General features: G+C 43.2%; 1 protein-coding gene across 1 annotated transcript in view; it reads left to right on the forward strand.

The window, feature by feature from the left end:
* The window catches only part of LTC4S (leukotriene C4 synthase), a 56,506-nt gene that overhangs the window by 15,656 nt on the left and 18,744 nt on the right, over window positions 1-22,106 (forward strand). The window contains exon 2 of the mRNA XM_075602043.1: window positions 2,680-2,779. Coding sequence (XP_075458158.1) covers window positions 2,680-2,779 — 100 coding nt within the window. The remainder of the gene's footprint in view (window positions 1-2,679; window positions 2,780-22,106) is intronic.

Genomic DNA, 22,106 nt, shown 5'->3' on the forward strand with positions numbered 1-22,106 from the left:
GAGACACACAGAGAATGGGGGAGAGAGACACACAGAGAATGTGGGAGAGCGAGACACAGAGAATGGGGGAGAGAGAGACACAGAGAATGGGGGAGAGAGACACACAGAGAATGGGGGAGAGAGAGACACAGAGAATGGGGGAGAGAGAGACACAGAGAATAGGGGAGAGGAGAGAGGCAGCATGGGGGGGAGGAGAGAGGCAGCATGGGGGGGAGGAGAGAGGCAGCATGGGGGGGAGGAGAGAGGCAGCATGGGGGGGAGAGAGAGGCAGCACACAGAAAATGGGTGAGAGACGCACACAGAGAATGGGGAAGAGCGAGACACAGAGAATGGGGAGAGCGAGACACAGAGAATGGGGGAGAGAGACACACAGAGAATGGGGGAGAGCAAGACACAGAGAATGGGGGAGAGCGAGACACAGAGAATGGGGGAGAGAGAGACACAGAGAATGGGGGAGAGAGAGACACAGAGAATGGGGGAGAGAGAGACACAGAGAATAGGGGAGAGAGAGAAACACAGAGAATGGGGGAGAAAGAGACAGAGAATGGGGGAGAGAGGGTCACAAACAGAATGGGGGAGAGAGACAGAATGGGAAGGGTGGAACGAGAATGGAGTGATGGGGGGAACGACAATGGAGGGATGTGTGTGTGTAAGGCTGCGTCCCCGCTAGCGCTGAGAGGGCGGCGGTTACTTAAATATATAGCTATATGTAAGTCCCCGCTCACGCTGTGCGCGCGGTGCTCGTGCGCGGGCACACATGCTCACCCGTGCTCGGCGCTTAAGTAAACAAAAAAACTATACTTACCCGCGCGCTCAACTACCCGCAATGCCCCACGCGCGCATACATGCAGGACACCTGGTGCTCATGCTTGGAGCGCTCTCCAAGCATGAGCGCCCTCAGTGCCAGCGGGGACTCAGCCTAAGGCCGAATCCATAGAAGGACAGGCTGCGCTGAGCCGTGCGGACGCTCCGCGCTGAGCCCCTGCATCCTCAATGAGGATGCCTTGAGAGGGGGCTCACGCGAACATCCGCAGGCGTGCTGAGGCGCTGGATTTTTCAGCCGACAGCCAAGCTGTTTTTCAGAGCGCTGTCGGCTGAAAACCTTCAATCACTGCACAGCAGCGTCGGTGCATTGCGGGCGATTGGCCCAGCGACGTCACTGCCCCGCCTCCCTCAGTCTCCCCCCGCCTCCGATCGCACCCGCTGGCTCGCCTGCATGGGCATGAAATCGCGCAGATTTCAGCAGGCGAGCCTCAGCGTCAGCGCGGCTCCGAACTGCTCCCCCCTCTATGGCCCCAGCCTAAGAAGGGGGGACAGAGAGCGGCGGAAAGACATAAAGGGGACATAAAGCGCAGTTGGTGATGTCATGTGTTTTATAAATATTTTTTTTTTAATGTGTCCCGGTTTTTACTTTTGTCACCCTACGGCCCCGCCCCCATCACTCCCCCCTGTCTTTCCCGCTGCAGCTCACTGCAGACCGGGGAATTCAGCTGCACGCGCCCCCTGCCTCGCAGGCGCGTGTGCAGCGCAGGCAGTGGGGCCGCAGCCTAAGGCCCCACTGCATGCACCCGCATGGCTGCCTTGCTTGCCGGGGGTGCGTGGCCAAAACGGGTCGGGTGGGCGCGGCCATGATGTGGGAGGGGCGGGGCCATCACACAAACTCAAAGCACAGCACTGCCTGTCCTCAGATTGGCTGCTGGGATCCAATCTGTGATTGGCTCCCTTGCGTACCATGTGACGCGTCACCGCACCGGATCACCAGAGCTGCGGCCGGCTGACTCATCACAGCACGTAGTCAGCCACGGAGGGAGGAGGCAGCGGGGACCACCAGAATGCAGGTAAGGGGCTGGTGGCGCACACGCCGCCGACCGCAGCGGTCCTCAGCCTTAGATAGAAATGTAGTATCTCATACGTTTAATTATTTAATTAAGTGGGAAATAGAAAAAATAGACATATTTATAAATAATTAGTAACTTTTACTTTGCTATCCAGAAATATTCACACCGCTTATGTAATCTGTCTTTGGGTAAGTCTGTGAGTCACTTCTCTTCCTTCACATGGGAAAGTGTTACCCTTTTGAAAATAATGACCATGCTGTACACAGCTAAACAGGCAGCTTAAAGAACAATAAGTCATTGATGCAACAGATAATTAGTGTTCTCACCGGAAAGATAACACCACGTTCACTTTATCGGTGTAAAGCAGGGGCGCGCAACTCCAGTCACCAACTGGTCAGGTTTTAAGGAGATCCCTGCTTCAGCACAGGTGGATCAATCTTCGACTTGTCTTCAACTGAGCCACTGATAGAGCCAGCTGTGCTGAAGCTGGGATATCCTTAAAGCCTAACCTGTTGGGAGGTCTTGAGGACTGTAGTTGAGCACCGCTGGTGTAAAGTCCCCAACAGGTCAGGTTTTAAGGATATCCCTGCTTCAGCACAGGTGGCTCAATCTTCAACTGAGCCACTGATAGAGCCAACTGTGCTGAAGCAGGTACTGATTGAGACACCTGCGCTGAAGCTGGGATATCCTTAAAACCTGACCTGTTGGGGGATCTTGAGGACTGGAGTTGAGCACCACTTGTGTAAAAGTTGTTTTTTTGGGGGGGTGGGGCGGGGTAGGAAGGCAGGTACACCGGTAAGCATTTACATGATCCTGCTGTCTCTGCTCTCTGTCTGTGCAGCATACTTCTCCATGCAAGTGATCTGGGCACGCAGAAGGTACAAGATCACCCCACCTAACACAACTGGTCCTCCAGGTTTTGACCGTGTCTTCCGAGCGCAGTGAGTTTCTGCCATCTATTGTCATTTATACCTCAAACTGCATGGCACCTATGTTAATAGTTATTGAATGAACCAATACATTATGTCAGCACTATGCAGGACAATTGAAGAAGAAACCTATGAGGTTTCGAAAGATCTGTACACTATGATTTCTTCTATGAAGAACTAATGTTGGTCCACTGAAAGATATCACAGCCAACAACTAATCTGCCCACCTGCACGATAGCAAGGGTCTTTTCACTTCCCCGAGTTCATTCTCCTCCTTACCTTTAAGGCTCTCCACTCATCTGTTCCTACCTACATATCGCCGTTGATCTCTCGTTATGCCCCTGCTCGTCTCCTGCGCTCTAGACATAACTGTCCTGTTGTTTTTTGTGTTCTCTCTCTCGTTCTCGTTCTCTCTCTCTCTCTCTCTCGTTCTCTCTCCCTCTCCTCACCATCAAGACAAACCATAAAACTCACCTCTGAAATGAAGCATTCCAAAAGCCTGGACTCATGGCTACTGTCCCACCGGAAGAAAGGTCCATGTAGGACCTGAAAGGTTGTCTCGGTTTCTGCTGGTTTTCTACAATAAATCTACTCTGAATTCATAACACAGAATTCATACCAAGTGATCTACCTTGCTTGGGTATAGCTGGCTCTTGTTTTTGCATATGTGATTTGTGTTGGCTACAAGGACGGTTTGGTCCCCCATTTTCTTATTCCCCATTTTTTTCTTGAACTACTGTCCCCCGCCCACAGTCGCCCCTACCAACCATTGTGACCAAGCACTGCCATCTACTGCACTTGTTCCCTCACCTGCTGTCTCTCAGTCTCCCATCACACCACAGTATCTTTTGTAAAGCTCTGAGTACAGCAGTGAGTGCTATATAAATAAAGATATACATACATCTTAACTTTTCAAATGTCAGAGGGCATGTTAACATATGCCATTCCTATTCAAGGGTTTACAGGGAATGTTGACAAGAGTTATTCCTGTGCAAAGTGAGAAGTGCTGTCTAGTGAACTATACAAAAGATGAGTATGATCAGGGGCGTAGCTATATACCGGGGGTCCGCGCTCTTGAGGGGCCCGCTCTCTAGGTTGAAAAATGCATATCTTTGCAGCTGCGCATGTGCGACCGGCACTTTTCACCACTTGCCGGCCGCTCGCGCGCATGCGCAATCGGAACTTTCCTGTTGCGCATGCGCACGAGCTGCCAGCAAGTTTCGATCGCACATGCACAGTAGACAAGTGCTGGCCAAACGCAATAGAAACATTTTGCCGGGGGCCCGCACATGCCTTGCAGCGCCACTTAGTGTTGTTATGTTTATGAATGATAGAAATGTAAAATGTATAACAGGCTGTGTTTACGTGACTTTATGAAGATGTTCCCTTGCAAGCCAGGTCCCCCATGGCTCCCCTGTACTCCGTTTCACCCCCCCCCCTTACCTCCGCTGTTACGGGGAGGTGCAGGTGGCGACGGGCTCGGCAACGGTTCCCTCCGCAGGGTGCCGCCATGTTGTGTGTGCACGCGCAGAGGCTCACACATGCGCAGAAGATTCAGTGGTGGCCATTACAGGTTCGCGCATGCGCAGTACCCTAGGCGCACACGGCGGCAATAGGGGAAGGCTCCGCAAGGGACTACAACTCCCAGTAGGCATAGGGACATGCTGATCACATGGCGCGAATCGGCCAATACGGCTGCGAGGATCACTCATGGCTACTGTCCCACCGGAAGAAAGGTCCATGTAGGACCTGAAAGGTTGTCTCGGTTTCTGCTGGTTTTCTACAATAAATCTACTCTGAATTCATAACACAGAATTCATACCAAGTGATCTACCTTGCTTGGGTATAGCTGGCTCTTGTTTTTGCATATGTGATTTGTGTTGGCTACAAGGACGGTTTGGTCCCCCATTTTCTTATTCCCCATTTTTTTCTTGAACTACTGTCCCCCGCCCACAGTCGCCCCTACCAACCATTGTGACCAAGCACTGCCATCTACTGCACTTGTTCCCTCACCTGCTGTCTCTCAGTCTCCCATCACACCACAGTATCTTTTGTAAAGCTCTGAGTACAGCAGAAGGGCAGGAAGGGCAGTCGGAGCTGGGTGGGACGGTGAAGGGGTATCCAGGCCATAAATAAAGGTATTATGCCCGGTTGGGTGCCCCTGAGCTATATTGGGGAATTGTGTCAGCTCTTCAACCCAATTGTGGTATATAACTGCTTGTATAATAAAGATGTATATGTTTCTGTTCCTGGAGTGACAACCAGCGGGACGCACCAGGCGTGAGCGTCAGGGATGATTTTACAGGAAAATGTTGTCAGGGTGTGTTTGGGTAGAAGGGGACCCATGTTGCGGATTACCCGAAACATGCACTCAGAAATCCCCCCAGATTCCTGAGTACATGAGGAACACAGACCACTGGATAAAATCCTCCCTAGAACGCAGTTTGCAGCTCACCGCCAAATCCCCCTGCTTCAGCACAAACAAGAGCAGTACGACCAGGCAGGGAACTTGGTTACATTCCAGGTCTCAGGATATGCCCGAATCCCAGGACCCAGTGAGGGGTTCCATAGCTCTCTCACCAGGGATAAGGTGGAGAGAGTTGTAGGGGTTACATTTTAAGTTAATACGTAGTGTGTCAGCTCTGCAGCCAACTGGTGGCTGCAGTCCTGTGAATGTGTATAAATTGTCTATATGCGCCTGGCTAGGAAGAAGAGAGCCATATCACCATATTAAGGGTTAATGAATACCCACAACCTACATGAGGCATAAGCGGTTAATGTATATCCCCACACTCTACACAGGGTTCCTAGGATAAAGGGACACTGCCCAAGTAATGCCAAGGTACCCTGAATCCAGTATAGGGGTTCAGGGGGGTTACTCCAGCTCAGGATAACGCTGAGAGTTTATTGGGGTGTAAGGGAAATGGGAAAGTCAGGTTAGAATAAAACTGTGTAAGTTAGGTTTTTGAAGTAATGTCATAGAAAGTCATTTAGTATGGATAAACAATCCATTTGCATAGAAAACAGGGAGAGCTTCAAAGGGGCAGCAGGCACATTTGGGATTCACAGTGAGTCATAACTTAAGTCCAAGACTTCTAAGGCATCACATGGAGATAACTCCGGCATGTCTGGGGAGACCCAGATTTAACAAAAGAACCTAGCTTGTAAGGTGTTACTTGGGGAGGAGGAGAAGTGAACATTTTGGCCTGACAGGTGGCTAGGTGTCAGGGAGACATTAGGTCTCCAGGGAAGTAGGCTTGGCTAGGTATGCTAAGCAGCTGAAGGGCGAGGTTTGCACATGCTCAGTTGCTATACTGAAGCTCTCTGCCAGGGTCTATAGAGACCGGCAGAACTCTGCTATAGGTGGGAGGATTGGTTCCCACGCAAAAGATTGGCTGCACATGATACAGATAGGCTTTTGGTGTTTTTAAAAAGCCCGGCGCAGCCAGTCAGGGGTTAATTCCATCTTGTAAAAAGTTCCATCAGATTCATCTGAGCTACAGCGTGCGGTGCAAAGGTCATAAAATCGTAACTAAGAATTGCACCCTGCTTCAAAAGTTCGTTAGAACTAAGGATTGGCAAACGAATTCTGCAAGGACAAAACGAAAAGTTTACTTTTGGCAGAGATACAGGGGTTGCTGCTAGCGCCCCTAGCCAAGGACTATTACACGGCTCTTTTTGCGCATCAACCCCACATCTGGGAATTGATGCCTAGAGACTTGATTTCTGAGGATTTCGTTCCGTGGACATTTTATTTAGTTTTGCCCCATCCCAGTAAGTGTTTATTTGTGATAATTTTGTAATTCAAGCGGTGTGTGTTCTTTATGTGAATAAATACAATTTATTTTATTTCGTGCTTTATTCAATCAAAGGCTCCAGATGGTAAAGTGTTGATAAGCTTGGTCTCCCGTGACACTGGGACACAGACAAGGGAGGGTGTAGTTGCGCAGGGGTCTGTGACTCCTGCACTAGGCCAGACATCCCCCCTAGGCCCCGACTCCCCTGGTGAGAGTGAAGCAGTGACAGGGACAGGCCCTTAGGTAGGGACACTGCACCATTAGCTGTGTATGCCAGGGACACAATTGCGACGTTGCGCATCACTGGAGAGCAATGATCTGGGACCAGATCACCAGAGCAAGAGAGAGATTATCTGCGTGTGGGATCATTCTGCGGGATATCACCCCACGCGGAGGCAGACATCATTGCGGAGGACATCGCTGGATCGGCGGATCCCATTGTTTCCTCAGTCGGCACGCCCGGGTGCTGAAGCACCCGGCGGGTACCTATATCCTAAGTGCACCAACAGAGTACATACACAATAGTGGAAGCGCTGACCACATATAGGGGTGGGGGGCTGTTATCCTTGTGGACACCAGGGTGGTTGTGCCTGCAAAATGTCTCTGTAAAGCGCTGCGTAAAACTAGCAGCGCTATACAAGAACATGCTATTATTAGGTGCACTAATACATAGAACAGTGATATGATATGTGTATTTAAACAAACGTGCAGCAATTGAATGAGCAAAAAAACAATAAACTGCACACCGAATGCGGCTTAATATATATATATATATATATAATAATGAATAATTTTGAACAATTTACAACCCAAATAAAGTTGTGAATTAGAAGTGCACTTGTAAAGGTTTAAGGGAATACAATGTTGTGTTCCTAAATGTGAAATAAATAAATTGAGATGAAAATAAGATACAAAAAACCTTTAACATCCGCGGAGAGTCTGCGGCCTGTCAGAGTGGATGGCTCAACATCACACAGGGAACATGCAAAAAAAGGCGAAAACACAGCGCACGACTCCCATAGTGTAGTAAAACGTAATTATATTGTGACAATATTAAAATGTATATGATTGCACGTACAAGATAAATTAATCATAAAAGCAGGACATGTTTAGGGTACATGTTACCACTCTGGAGATTGATGACTTGCTTCGTGAGGATCCCTTAGCATACACTCCTTCTGGTGCGGGCAGGAAACTTAACCCCAGTTGCAGCAAGAGTATCCAATCACGTTAGTGTAGCAAAGTCCGTTACATAGTACCCACAGGGTTACAATGAAGACAACAATAGAGCAAACCTCTCCTACACCGCTAGACCCACTTCAGCTTTGACCCGTCAGTCAGCCACAGACCTCCACCCTGTAGCAATCGTGGATCAGGGTAATGACGTCACCTCAGTGCGTCGCAAGTCCGCAGCAGCCAATTCAATAATCAGCAAAACAAACAGGGTCCCCTAAGCAGCATGTGCAAGGTCAAAAGCACGCTGATAGTTGCAGGAGAGAGTCCAGTATACAGCAAAACAATCCTACGCACATTTCGTAGCGAACGAATTTTTTATTCATTTATTTTTATTCATAAAAATGTTTAACCGGGAAGTAATACATTGAGAGTTACCTCTCGTTTCCAAGTATGTCCTGGGCACAGAGTTATAAAAAAATCAATGGTTACATTAACGAACAGGGTTATACAGTCAAATCACGGACAGATAGAGTTGGAAAAAATGGGTACAGGGGATATGTGAGTTTTAGATTGAAATAGAGCAGCTTTAACATCACTTTTACATCACCAAACAGCAGCGAACGGCTCACACCCTTTGGCTGCGCCTCAGGCTGTGCGCATTTGGGGCAACACAGATGTACACTGGAGTGGCTGAGATGCAATGCAGCTGTGAACAAAAGCTCTTTGTGTCCTCTATGCTCATTAACATTCCAGTGGGTGGGGTTGACGTTCCACAGAGAACAAGCACATGTTAACCCTTAGCACACTGGTCCTTTGCAGAGGGGTGCCGTCCTTGGGGAGCCCCATCAGGCTGTGCGCCTTTGGGGCAACGCAGATGCACACTGGGGTGGGTGGCTGAGATGCAACTTTGTCAGGGATATTAAGAATGACTAATCTAACAAAATATATATCCATTACTGACTTGGTGGGAAAAAAGAAACCAATTAACCTATCATTGCTTAGGGCATGTAGCTGGCACAGGTGCAGTCCTAACTAGCAAACATTTGCACCATACAAAAACCTAATAAAAACATACATAGACATTCTTTATTACACCGAATAAGTTTAAAAATAAATAAAAATGTTTAATAAGCGTTATGGCCTTTGTAAAGCGGACACTGCAATGAGAAAAACAATATTAGTACATGTTTGTAATATCATAATAACAGAAATGACATAAAACCTAAATAAGATAGGCGAAGGGGTAGCTGTAACCAGTAGAGTTATTATCTGGTTATCACTGTTTATTATAAGTTTTTCAGTAAAAGGTTATTCTTATCACATACTGTGTGTGTATATCAGTGTTGTGGTTCCTGTGAGGGGCTACTCCCAATACGTTGGGATCCCTCTCAGGTGGAGGTGCTGTACCCAGTTGTATTGTGGTATCACCCCGGGCTCCCCGTGGTGGAGGTTTGGGATCTCTGCGAGCCAACAGGTAAAGCCAGAACCCATAGACTCCTTACCCTTGGGGGAAAGAGGGCTACATATAATAGAAGAGTTGTACTACCCAAAAGCTTCTGGCGCCCAACTTATCATCGCCCAGCCAACCACAACAGCCCCTGAGATAAGGTAAACTATTGCTGAGTTGGCGATTACACCATGACACTGATGTAACCTCCTTAGGGGGCGGGGCAAGGAGGGGTACAATAATAATGAAAAAGTATATAAAAAGGTGAGTAGCGTGGGAAGAGCGGGGGGGGCATGGAACTGAACCCTTAAATGTAGTTGATCCAGACACACTACGTGTATTTCCTTAGCAGGCTGACATGTTTTCTCCCTCTAACCTTACAGCGGGGGCTGGTATCAATGCTGCAAGATTAGATGCAGAATAAAAAAAAGCTTTGGTGAAACTATAATGTGTGAGAATATCACAGCTTTGTGTTGATCAATTCAGCTTCATTGCGACTAGATTTACATATTACTATAATACTGCAGATTAGCTGTTTGATATTCAGGATGCTTGGATAGGTTTGGGTTGATTTGTATGTTGCCAAAAAACTGTGTAGCCAGGTCCCCCAGGTTTACCCTCACCTCCGCTGTAGTGGGAGAGTCAGGGAAGGTTGCAGAGCGTGCAGGGAGCGCTCCGGTGCACAGGAGGCTCCACGGCGGCCCGAGCATTCAGGGAGCCGCCATTTTGGTACTCGCACATGCGCAGTGAGTCCCGGAGACGACGGCGCCAGAAGAGAGTTTGCGCATGCGGATAGAGTGGCTGCGGTAGCGCGCAAACACGGACCAACCAGAGGAGGCCTAGAATCGGGAACTACAAGTCCCATGAGCCTCAGCCAGACCAGGTGACGCCAGGGAGCTAATAGGGCGACAGGAACTCAGCAGGAAGAGGATAGGAGGTTGCGCAGGGGAGCACGCTAGTCAGAAGATCAGGAAGGGGAAGAGATAGGAGCTCTATGTGTAGAGAGGCAAGTTGCCTCTACACTAGGCCCGAACCAGGCCCAGATAGGCCCCTGAGTCCCAGTCAGTTGTAGTCAATTCAGGGACAGGCCCTACAATAGGAACCTGCCCCGCTAGTGTGTTGAGTTAGGGACACAGAGATTGCTACAGCATCATTTCAGAGGTTTGGGACCAGACCTCTTCAGAGACATTACCAGCCCTCCGGGTGGGAATCGCCCTGGAGGACAGCGCAGACGGCTCCGCGTCATCGGATCCTTTGCGGGCCCGAGCGCAGTAGTGCTCGGCAGGTAACATCCATTAAAGTGCACCAACTTTAACATTGCTCATCTTAGTGGCTGCGCAGTCACACACACTCACACACATTTAGGGTTTGCAGTGTGGGGTGTTGGACACGGTGTGGGAACACGGTGAAGGGTCGCGTCCTGCAAGACGCGTTATCTACTGTGTCTCCTCAAGGAGAAATACTGAAAGGTTATGGTACATGCAAGGTTATGGTTACCGATAGTAAAGCTACTGTTTCTTTTACATACTGTGTGAGTAGTAGTGTGTTATTGTCATGCGAGGAACCACTCCCGCTCTGCTGGGAGCCATCGCAGGTGGAGGCGCTGTACCTGGTAAGAGATAATCCATATACATATATATATATTAAAGTGAAAGAATTATAGACAGCGCCCCTTACCAAACACACCAAAACTGCTGCAACGCTGATATATGTGGTAGGTGTTTGCACCAGGTTGATAATTTAAGTTCAAACAGATCAATAACAATATAAAAATATAAAAAGTGGCAGGGGCCGTATATATGCCCAAAAAATGAATGTGTTAAAAAGAAAAGAAAAAGTGTGCATAAAAATCAAAAAGAAAAATAAAAAAATTGTGAACAAAAATTAATTCAAATTGTATCAAAAATAAAGGACAAAAGAATATCTGTGCAATAGATATAAATGACTAAAAATATGCAGGGTCCAACCTAACCTAAATTGTGAATTGATTTCAAATCATAACAATTAATGGACCAAATATATTAATATTCAAAAACCAAAAGATTGAAAAAATGGTAAAACAATTGTAAATGTTCACAAAAAATACTTAAGTCCTCAGATTGTCCAGGATAATGATTCACAGAAGTACAGGCTGCTTCTTCTTGGGTTCACCGAACTCCCACAGCACCTATTTAGATAAAAAAGAAAAGAAGCGCCCGATCCTTGTGTAAAATCAGATAAGAATTTTAATATATCACGGACAAGACAAATGCACACTTACAATTTGTCTGATAAAATCAGGCATGTTATGGGACCAGCCCATGCACCAACTGAAGACTCCACGATCGCCTCTGTGTAATCTGAAGTCCTTTAGAGTGCTGGATCTTATGTCTGTATCAGCCTTTGTTCCAGAGAGTTGTCCCAGAGAGTAAGGGAATCAGTAGTTTCCTTTGCGGCTGCTTAGTTGTAGCGTGCGGCCGCCATTCACCTCTCTCGTGGAGCACTGGGACCCGGATGGGACTTCACACACGTCTCTGCGTCTCTGCGTCTCTGCGTCTTCACGTTGGTAGCTGGGAACTGCTCGACCACCGTAGGTTCACTGCCACATATCCCTACGCGTTTCTTCCGTCCTTGCGGATTTCATCAGGGGATGGATACCACACTGAACTGTCTGGTGTTAAATAGTCCTTTCGACCAATGTCTAACGTTTTTACACAGCTGTATTCAGTTCAATGGGCAATGTTTGAGCTTATTTAAATTAATTTAAACCTGGTGCAACGATGTTCATCTACAAATGAATTAACTAAAAAGTAATAATACTCAATTAGCATGTTAACATCTTTAAAACAAATAGCAAATACATTGGACTAATATATAATATATTGGAACATAAATATCTGAATACTGAAAACAAATTATATAATAATAATATCTAACAACAAAAGCTAATATTTAAAAATTAAATAATATAACCTTTTTCACCTAATCAATTTAGTAACAAATAAAACGGAACATAATATTAGTAGATTAACCATATGTATACAAATAATAATAATAATAAAACTCATGTTATATAATAGCCCCTGTTGACGAGAAAATTATTTTTCCTTTATAAAAACATTGAGTGCTTTAAGAGGACAACCTAGTATAAATTATTTTGTTGAATCATAATAACCCAAATAATTACTAATTGGAACTTATACTATTAAAGATAAACCATGTAGTAAGAACATTACTAGAATGTTGATTTAAGCTTGTTTCGGAGAGTGGATGGAAGTTAAAACTCTCCATGTGTATTGCAAAGGAAGAGATGAACTGACATCGTGTTAATGCTGTAATGTTAAGTTCGCATGAGTGATTTTATATTTGTTAAATCAAATGATAGACATAGAATGATAAGTTTCACATATATAATTAACTTTATATTTTTATATATATTCATTTATTATTTATAGTTGTATTAACCCCACTGAGATTGATTATATGATTGGAGATTGGGATACCACTGTTCCCACTTGCGGTCCCCACTGGACTCCTAAATGGAAATACTAAAGTGACAAGAGATTTATATGATGTGTAAATACTCAGAACAGTCTCCCTATTTGTATGGGAGATTGGAGATGATGATGGAAAGAGTCCACGCTACAAATGAAGATTGATGAACTAAGAAGCAGCAATCCAGAGTTTGTTGTGAAAAAAGGTTGATAGTATTTGACTAAATATAGAAATTGTGTGTACTGTGCAATATTAATATTGATTGTAAATGAACAAGTGATAAGTGTAAATAAATTCCCATGGTTCTAATTTATTTATTTATTTATAAACATCATTTTGAATATGTATGTGTTAAGTGATATAGTGCAAACCTAAAATATGTTTTGATTCTGTGTTAAATATTCTATATATTAATAAAGTGTAAAAACTTTTAGTAACATTTTATAATGAATGTATAGTGTTTGTGTGATTGTGATTAATACAGTTCAGACCAGGGGTCTCTCATTGCCTCCACTAACCGGGACCCCAAAGGGAGCACGATAAACATGCTCAACCCAGACCTCCGAGATCCCAATAGTGGATACACGAGATGCATTATACAATAGTGCTAATATCGATACAGTCATTGAGACCTACTGGACTCAATGTTTCTAACATATATATCCAGTAGGTCTCCCTTAGATTCAGTTTCTTGACTCTGTCACCACTTAATACAGTTAGGGGAACATGTTCCAAACACAAGACTCTTAAAGAAGATGGATCCTTATTATGTTTGTCCAGAAAATGCCTAGACAAGTTATGAGTTGTAATCCCGTGTATGATGTTTCGTCTGTGTTCCAGGAATCTTGTGCTTAGAGTTCGTGTGGTTCTCCCCACGTATTGGTATCCACATAAACATGTGATTACATATATAACAAAGGAAGATAGACAGTCCATATAACTTTTGATTTTATGTACAGATTTATTATGATGAGACTTGATTTGGTCAGTTTCACACATGTATTTACAGGTTAAGCATCTACTTCTACCACAAGTGAAATTTCCTTTTGTTATTGGTCCAATAATGGGGGAATCGATAGTTTGTTTCAGGCGACTTGGAGCCAACATGGTCTTTAGATTCCTGGCTTTTTTATATATAATTGGAATATGTGTTGGTAAATTGTTCCCAATTATAGGGTCATTTAATAATATTTTCCAATGTTTGTTGAGAATTGTTGTGATACCCCTTGCTGAATTGTTATAAGTCGTAATGAATAATGGTGACTTGAGTCTATCTTTAGACTCAGCCGTTTTCTGTTCTTTCCTATTAGGTTTGTTAAGTAAGGTATGACGGTCTAACAGACTCACTTGTCGGAATGTCTCCAGTATGGTATGTCTATTGTACCCCTTGGCTAAAAACCTTTTTACCAGTAGTTCCCCCTGGGCCAGATAGTCAGAATGTAATGAACAATTCCTCCTAATTCTGAGAAACTGGCCCCTGGGGATGTTGGCAAGCCATCTTTTATAATGATTGCTATCATTATGTAAATAGCTATTTGTTGCAACTGTTTTGAAGTGAGTTTTTGTAATGATGTCACCACCTGGACTGGCCTCCAATACAAGATCCAAAAACACTATACTAGTTTTATTTGTGTTAAATGTGAATTTTAGATCCATGTCATTTTGATTGAATGATGATAATTTTTGTTCTAAATGTTCCAATTCACCGTCCCAAATAAAGATTAAATCATCTATGTAACGGCCATAGTACACGAGACCCACCCCCAGATCCGCATCACCCCACACGTTGAGCTCCTCCCACAAACCCATGTAGAGGTTAGCATAGCTGGGGGCAAATCTCGTGCCCATGGCCGTCCCACAGATCTGCAAATAATATGTGTCTTCAAAAAGAAAATAGTTGTGCTCTAATATGAATGAAATTGCCTGTAAAATAAATGTGGACTGTGTGTTGCCTAAATTGCTATCCAAATTAAGAAAATGCTCAACTGCTTCAAGACCTTTGTTGTGTTTAATGCATGTGTATAGCGATGTAACATCGCACGTGGCCCAGATGTATGTTGGTTTCCACCTTATTTCAGAGATGGAGTCGAGGACGTGCAGCGTGTCCCTCAAATGGGACCTCAATCTGCTCACTAATGGTTGTAAAAAATAGTCCACATATTGGGACACGCTGGACGTCATCGACTCCACCCCCGAAACAATGGGTCTACCTGGTGGATTCGAAATGTGTTTGTGTAACTTAGGAATATGGTAAAAAATGGGTGTTCTGGGATAACGTATAAATAGAAAATTAAACTCAGCTTTTGTTATGATTTCCAAAGTGAGGGCTCTATTGAGGAAATCCTTGTACTGTTTCTGGAACTCCTCCATAGGGTCCTCCATCAAAACTATATAGGATATTTTATCGTTTAACAGCCTGAGAGCTTCTGACAAGTAGTCCGTTCTGTCTTGTAGGACTATTCCTCCTCCTTTGTCTGCTTGTCTTATTACAAGATCTTTCATATTGCTAAGCTCTTTTAATGCAGTATTCTCCTCTTTTGATAGATTTCTATTTCGTATCGAGGTAGTATTTAGACACATTGACTCAAAATCTTTAAGTACCATTGTGTAGAATGTTTCTACAAATGATCCTTTTGAATGGTAAGGAAAGTACGTGGATTTGGCAGAAAAAGGTGAATGGACTATTTTATTTTCTTTTAACTTCTGAATGTCAATTTGTTTGGTAATGCTTGATTCAATCATTGAGTTTAATGATGGTCCTGTTTCCAATGTATTTGGAAAAAGATTCTTATTTGATGAAATGGAACTATCCATCTCATACATGGATAATTGACTGTGATCTAACAGATTTATTGATTTTTCAGTTTGACTGTTTTCCATCAGCAATGTTGTCATTGCTTCAATACAAGCCACTTCTTGCGTATTAAATATACATTGTTGTTCCTTATTTTGTATAGTGAAATGTCTCATTAAGGTGATTTTTCTAATATATTTGTTTAAGTCCACAAACAGATCAAATCTGTTTGGCAGACTACTTGGTGCAAAAGAGAGGCCCCTGGTCAGAAGTGAAACATGGTTGCTAGACAGTATAAAGGTGGATAAATTAAAAATACCGTGTGTCTCTGGATTGCTGGTCCTTAGCTCACCTTCCTTCTTTCTTTGCTCGCGCCTCCCTCCCCTGGTTCCTCGCAACTTCTTTTTCTTCGTTGTGGGGTGTTTGAATGATAGGTCGGTTTCCGATCCCACAGAGGGTAAGATTTCCCCCTTTCTCGATTCTCTTCTTGTGTCACCAATTCTAAAAAAGAGGCAGTGTGAGATTTAACAGTGGGAACAGTGGCATCCATTCCATTTTTACTCTCTTTATTGGGATTTTTCGGTATAGCTCCACTACTTTTAGTGGCTACCAGATTCTCCTCACATGGTTCTCCCTTATCCTGTAATGCATCAAATCTATTCTCTGTAGGGCAGGAAAAATGTGTTTTTGCTGGTTTATTGTCACTTTTTTGGGGGTTGGATCCCTTTCCATTCACTGTTGAAGGGGTGTTTGAGTGATCCTTACTACTATCCCTATGTCTATCATTTGTGTTCTTTTTATAATATCTATTTGGGGTATAGTGTTTAGATCTATCTCTCCTATCATATCTTCTCCAGTCTCTAATTTTGTCTGTAGCATAATCCGTTTGGTCTCTAACATATTTGTTACTCTTACGTTCACTAATGTCTTTTTCATATTTGAGTACCCTAGAGTCAACTAGTTTATCGAGTTCTTGGAATTCTTCACTCTCCACATAAGGGATCATGATATGCTGAGTTTCCTCTATTTCTTTTGCAATTTCGTTTAATTTCTCCTCCCTATAATTGATTAGTAATTTAATTAGGGTGAAAGAACAAGATTCCATTGCATCGTTCCATTTAGTTTTAAACTCAATATTTGTATCAAATGTTGGTTTCTTTGTAAACCTTAATCCCCTAGGGACTATTTTGGCATCCAGATAATTCTGTAATGATAGGAGATCAAGCCAATGTTTCATCTCTTCCTTTGCCAACCTTTCAAGCTTAAAAAAGTTGGTTTTTAAATCAATGTTATCCTCATTATGTTCAGTCATATCAATCTCTGCTGATTCAGCATATTGCTGTCTCCTAATGAGACGTTCCTTGCTAGTTTTCATCATCCTTCCAGATATATCAGAACTTGCAAATTGCAGGATGAGTGTAATCGGGGAGGGGCTGCTATCTGTTTGGGATGGATATTAAAGTGAAAGAATTATAGACAGCGCCCCTTACCAAACACACCAAAACTGCTGCAACGCTGATATATGTGGTAGGTGTTTGCACCAGGTTGATAATTTAAGTTCAAACAGATCAATAACAATATAAAAATATAAAAAGTGGCAGGGGCCGTATATATGCCCAAAAAATGAATGTGTTAAAAAGAAAAGAAAAAGTGTGCATAAAAATCAAAAATAAAAATAAAAAAATTGTGAACAAAAATTAATTCAAATTGTATCAAAAATAAAGGACAAAAGAATATCTGTGCAATAGATATAAATGACTAAAAATATGCAGGGTCCAACCTAACCTAAATTGTGAATTGATTTCAAATCATAACAATTAATGGACCAAATATATTAATATTCAAAAACCAAAAGATTGAAAAAATGGTAAAACAATTGTAAATGTTCACAAAAAATACTTAAGTCCTCAGATTGTCCAGGATAATGATTCACAGAAGTACAGGCTGCTTCTTCTTGGGTTCACCGAACTCCCACAGCACCTATTTAGATAAAAAAGAAAAGAAGCGCCCGATCCTTGTGTAAAATCAGATAAGAATTTTAATATATCACGGACAAGACAAATGCACACTTACAATTTGTCTGATAAAATCAGGCATGTTATGGGACCAGCCCATGCACCAACTGAAGACTCCACGATCGCCTCTGTGTAATCTGAAGTCCTTTGGAGTGCTGGATCTTATGTCTGTATCAGCCTTTGTTCCAGAGAGTTGTCCCAGAGAGTAAGGGAATCAGTAGTTTCCTTTGCGGCTGCTTAGTTGTAGCGTGCGGCCGCCATTCACCTCTCTCGTGGAGCACTGGGACCCGGATGGGACTTCACACACGTCTCTGCGTCTCTGCGTCTTCACGTTGGTAGCTGGGAACTGCTCGACCACCGTAGGTTCACTGCCACATATCCCTACGCGTTTCTTCCGTCCTTGCGGATTTCATCAGGGGATGGATACCACACTGAACTGTCTGGTGTTAAATAGTCCTTTCGACCAATGTCTAACGTTTTTACACAGCTGTATTCAGTTCAATGGGCAATGTTTGAGCTTATTTAAATTAATTTAAACCTGGTGCAACGATGTTCATCTACAAATGAATTAACTAAAAAGTAATAATACTCAATTAGCATGTTAACATCTTTAAAACAAATAGCAAATACATTGGACTAATATATAATATATTGGAACATAAATATCTGAATACTGAAAACAAATAATATAATAATAATATCTAACAACAAAAGCTAATATTTAAAAATTAAATAATATAACCTTTTTCACCTAATCAATTTAGTAACAAATAAAACGGAACATAATATTAGTAGATTAACCATATGTATACAAATAATAATAATAATAAAACTCATGTTATATAATAGCCCCTGTTGACGAGAAAATTATTTTTCTTTTATAAAAACATTGAGTGCTTTAAGAGGACAACCTAGTATAAATTATTTTGTTGAATCATAATAACCCAAATAATTACTAATTAGAACTTATACTATTAAAGATAAACCATGTAGTAAGAACATTACTAGAATGTTGATTTAAGCTTGTTTCGGAGAGTGGATGGAAGTTAAAACTCTCCATGTGTATTGCAAAGGAAGAGATGAACTGACATCGTGTTAATGCTGTAATGTTAAGTTCGCATGAGTGATTTTATATTTGTTAAATCAAATGATAGACATAGAATGATAAGTTTCACATATATAATTAACTTTATATTTTTATATATATTCATTTATTATTTATAGTTGTATTAACCCCACTGAGATTGATTATATGATTGGAGATTGGGATACCACTGTTCCCACTTGCGGTCCCCACTGGACTCCTAAATGGAAATACTAAAGTGACAAGAGATTTATATGATGTGTAAATACTCAGAACAGTCTCCCTATTTGTATGGGAGATTGGAGATGATGATGGAAAGAGTCCACGCTACAAATGAAGATTGATGAACTAAGAAGCAGCAATCCAGAGTTTGTTGTGAAAAAAGGTTGATAGTATTTGACTAAATATAGAAATTGTGTGTACTGTGCAATATTAATATTGATTGTAAATGAACAAGTGATAAGTGTAAATAAATTCCCATGGTTCAGTGTGGTATCCATCCCCTGATGAAATCCGCAAGGATGGAAGAAACGCGTAGGGATATGTGGCAGTGAACCTACGGTGGTCGAGCAGTTCCCAGCTACCAACGTGAAGACGCAGAGACGCAGAGACGTGTGTGAAGTCCCATCCGGGTCCCAGTGCTCCACGAGAGAGGTGAATGGCGGCCGCACGCTACAACTAAGCAGCCGCAAAGGAAACTACTGATTCCCTTACTCTCTGGGACAACTCTCTGGAACAAAGGCTGATACAGACATAAGATCCAGCACTCCAAAGGACTTCAGATTACACAGAGGCGATCGTGGAGTCTTCAGTTGGTGCATGGGCTGGTCCCATAACATGCCTGATTTTATCAGACAAATTGTAAGTGTGCATTTGTCTTGTCCGTGATATATTAAAATTCTTATCTGATTTTACACAAGGATCGGGCGCTTCTTTTCTTTTTTATCTACATATATATATATATTTACATTGCCCCAGGCTCTCCGTGGCAGAGGCTCAGGCCCTGCGAGCCAACAGGTTACACAGCATTGGTAGTTACACTGTACCCAGGGGGAAACAGGGCTACAACTGTTTAAATATATAGTGTGAGAAAATACTTTAGGAAGGTTTGTGTATGTACAGTTTTATTTATATAGTGCCAACAATGTACGCAGCACTTTACCAAATTACAATGCGAGGTAAATACAACACAAACAAGGCAGATAAGTGAAACAGGTAAATGACAACATTGGGGAAAAGGAGACCCTTAATTCCAATAATATTACCTGATCCGGGGACTTCCTGGAGCTGATTTGTGATTCCTCCACCTCCAGGGACAGCCCCTAGTTCCTGAAATATTTAGGAGAGAGGAGGGGTTTTTTATTGCGCTGGTTTCTGACACAAACAGCTACAAATATGTATATAACGCAACTCCTGGAAGGTTCTTATAAACATGTTAGTTGGTGGTACCCTAGGTCCTAGGGTAAGGGTCAGCAGAGTAGCTGACCCCGACTGACCAAATTTGAAATGTTCCTCCAGTCCATTCCTGCTGCCTCTAACATAGGGGTGCGCAAACATTTTGGCCTGCGCCTCCCTGCCTGCTCTCCTCCGGTACTCGGCTCCCCCCTTACCTTCTACAGAGCATCAAATAACGTTGCGGGGTCATGTGAAATGACGTGTAGTGACCCCGCGGCATCATTTGATGCTGCGTTACCATGGTGACGCGGTGTCAAATGACGTCACGTCATGTGACCCCACGGCATCATTTGACACCACGTTGTGATGGCGAAGCGTCGTCTGAATCAAGGTAAGAGACGGTTACAGAGGCCTCGCGCGGTCCCCGGGCATTTAATTTAAAGGCTTTGGGGAAGAGCGTGGGCCTCTGTAAGCCCTGCGCCCCCCCCAAAAAAAATCCTGTGGCCCCCAGTTTGCGCATCCTTTCTCTAACGTATGCAGGAATTAGCACACACCTCTCTCTTAGATACTCAGTGTACTTTTCAGACAGCTGACATATTTAATTAGGGATTCATGGTCAAATCTATCTCTTTATTATGGTCTTTCTTATTCTCTTTAATCACATGTGGTCTATGAAGGGGAAATACCAAAATATATAACAGGAAATAACACCCCTACTAGTATCGGTATTAAACAATTGGTCTCTATTGTTAAAAACAAGTCTGTAAAGCACAGCTTAGCAACACGAGACGGCAATGACCTGTTGACTCCTCATCTGTGTTCTGCACATCTACATAAACAGGAAAAAGTCATCCGTTTCAGGGTGTGACAATGGCACACAGACAGAAAGAAATTAAGGGAGTATACTCATTCTATGCTCCTTCCCAGTTTGGGATAACATGCAGGCAGCACCTACAGTAGGTTATACTAAATTACATCCATCTCACTTCAGCGTGGAACAGTAACCCAGGGAGAAATGCACTCATGACCATTTAAAGGTGCAATACCACATATTTGACCAGTGGGATTTCTTAGGGGCCTCTGAATGGGGAAGTGTCACGTTAATGCCTTTTACTGTGCAGCTGTATTAACAAATACAGCAACAAAAGGGCTCATGCTTATTTTTCTGTATTGCTAGGGAGGTTATCTAAAAATGACGTGGTCTTGGTTTGTTGGGAGGGTAACAAAACACCTGAACAAACAACCATGTTTACAGTGAGTTGACTAGCAAACAGTATACAGATGAGCCAGAGCGTGACTAGGCATGACGACGTAGCCTCAAAAGCTGATCATAAAACGTTATGGACTCCCCTTAGCCAGAAACTATTTGGGAGGATTCGTTGACACCAACATGGATGTGTCCTGACTTCACCAGGTGCACCAAGATGACTACCTATACAGGAAGTCAACCTCGGATTGGAATATTAATATCAATTGGTTGCACTTTGTCCTTCAATTTTTTTTTTTTTAAATGAAGGCCTTATAAAGGGCAAGGCCAGGTGCAACCAATTGCCATTCTAATCCGAGGCTGACTTCCTGTATAGGTTGCCATCTTGGTGCACCCGGTGAAGTCAGGAAGCATCTATGTTGGTGTCGGCGAATCCTCACACCATTCACTTCCCCACAGATTTACAAAATGTAAGCTAAATAAAAATCTGATAGCAAATCACAAGGATGAGAAATATAGATTTGTGACGAGCGAGTTTAGCTGTATAAATTAATATCAAACATGCCAAGGGTATGTGTGCATATTTCAGATACCTGTTTACTTATACAAAAGTAGAAATTGTGTTGGAAAAAGGGGCATCTACACCTTCGGGAGAATCATGTGAGCACATTAACGCAGGTAGCATTATTCTGGGGGTTACGGGGAGAAAGTTATGGGGTATTTCATACTTTCAGATTAATTTCATCTCCCAAGCCAGTAGAGATGCCAGTAGAGATGGATGAGTGGGACAATAGGACACGCCCAAGAGGGTCAGATTAGTCTGGTCCCATTGCAAAGTTTTTGGATAAAAACCATGTATTTGGGATATAAAACTAGAATTCAACATAGAGGTGTGTTACGACAAATAACATGTGGATTGTCATATTTCAACTTCAAGCCATCTCTGAAGT

Source organism: Ascaphus truei, chromosome 5, assembly GCF_040206685.1.
Source record: "Ascaphus truei isolate aAscTru1 chromosome 5, aAscTru1.hap1, whole genome shotgun sequence".
NCBI lineage: Eukaryota > Metazoa > Chordata > Amphibia > Anura > Ascaphidae > Ascaphus > Ascaphus truei.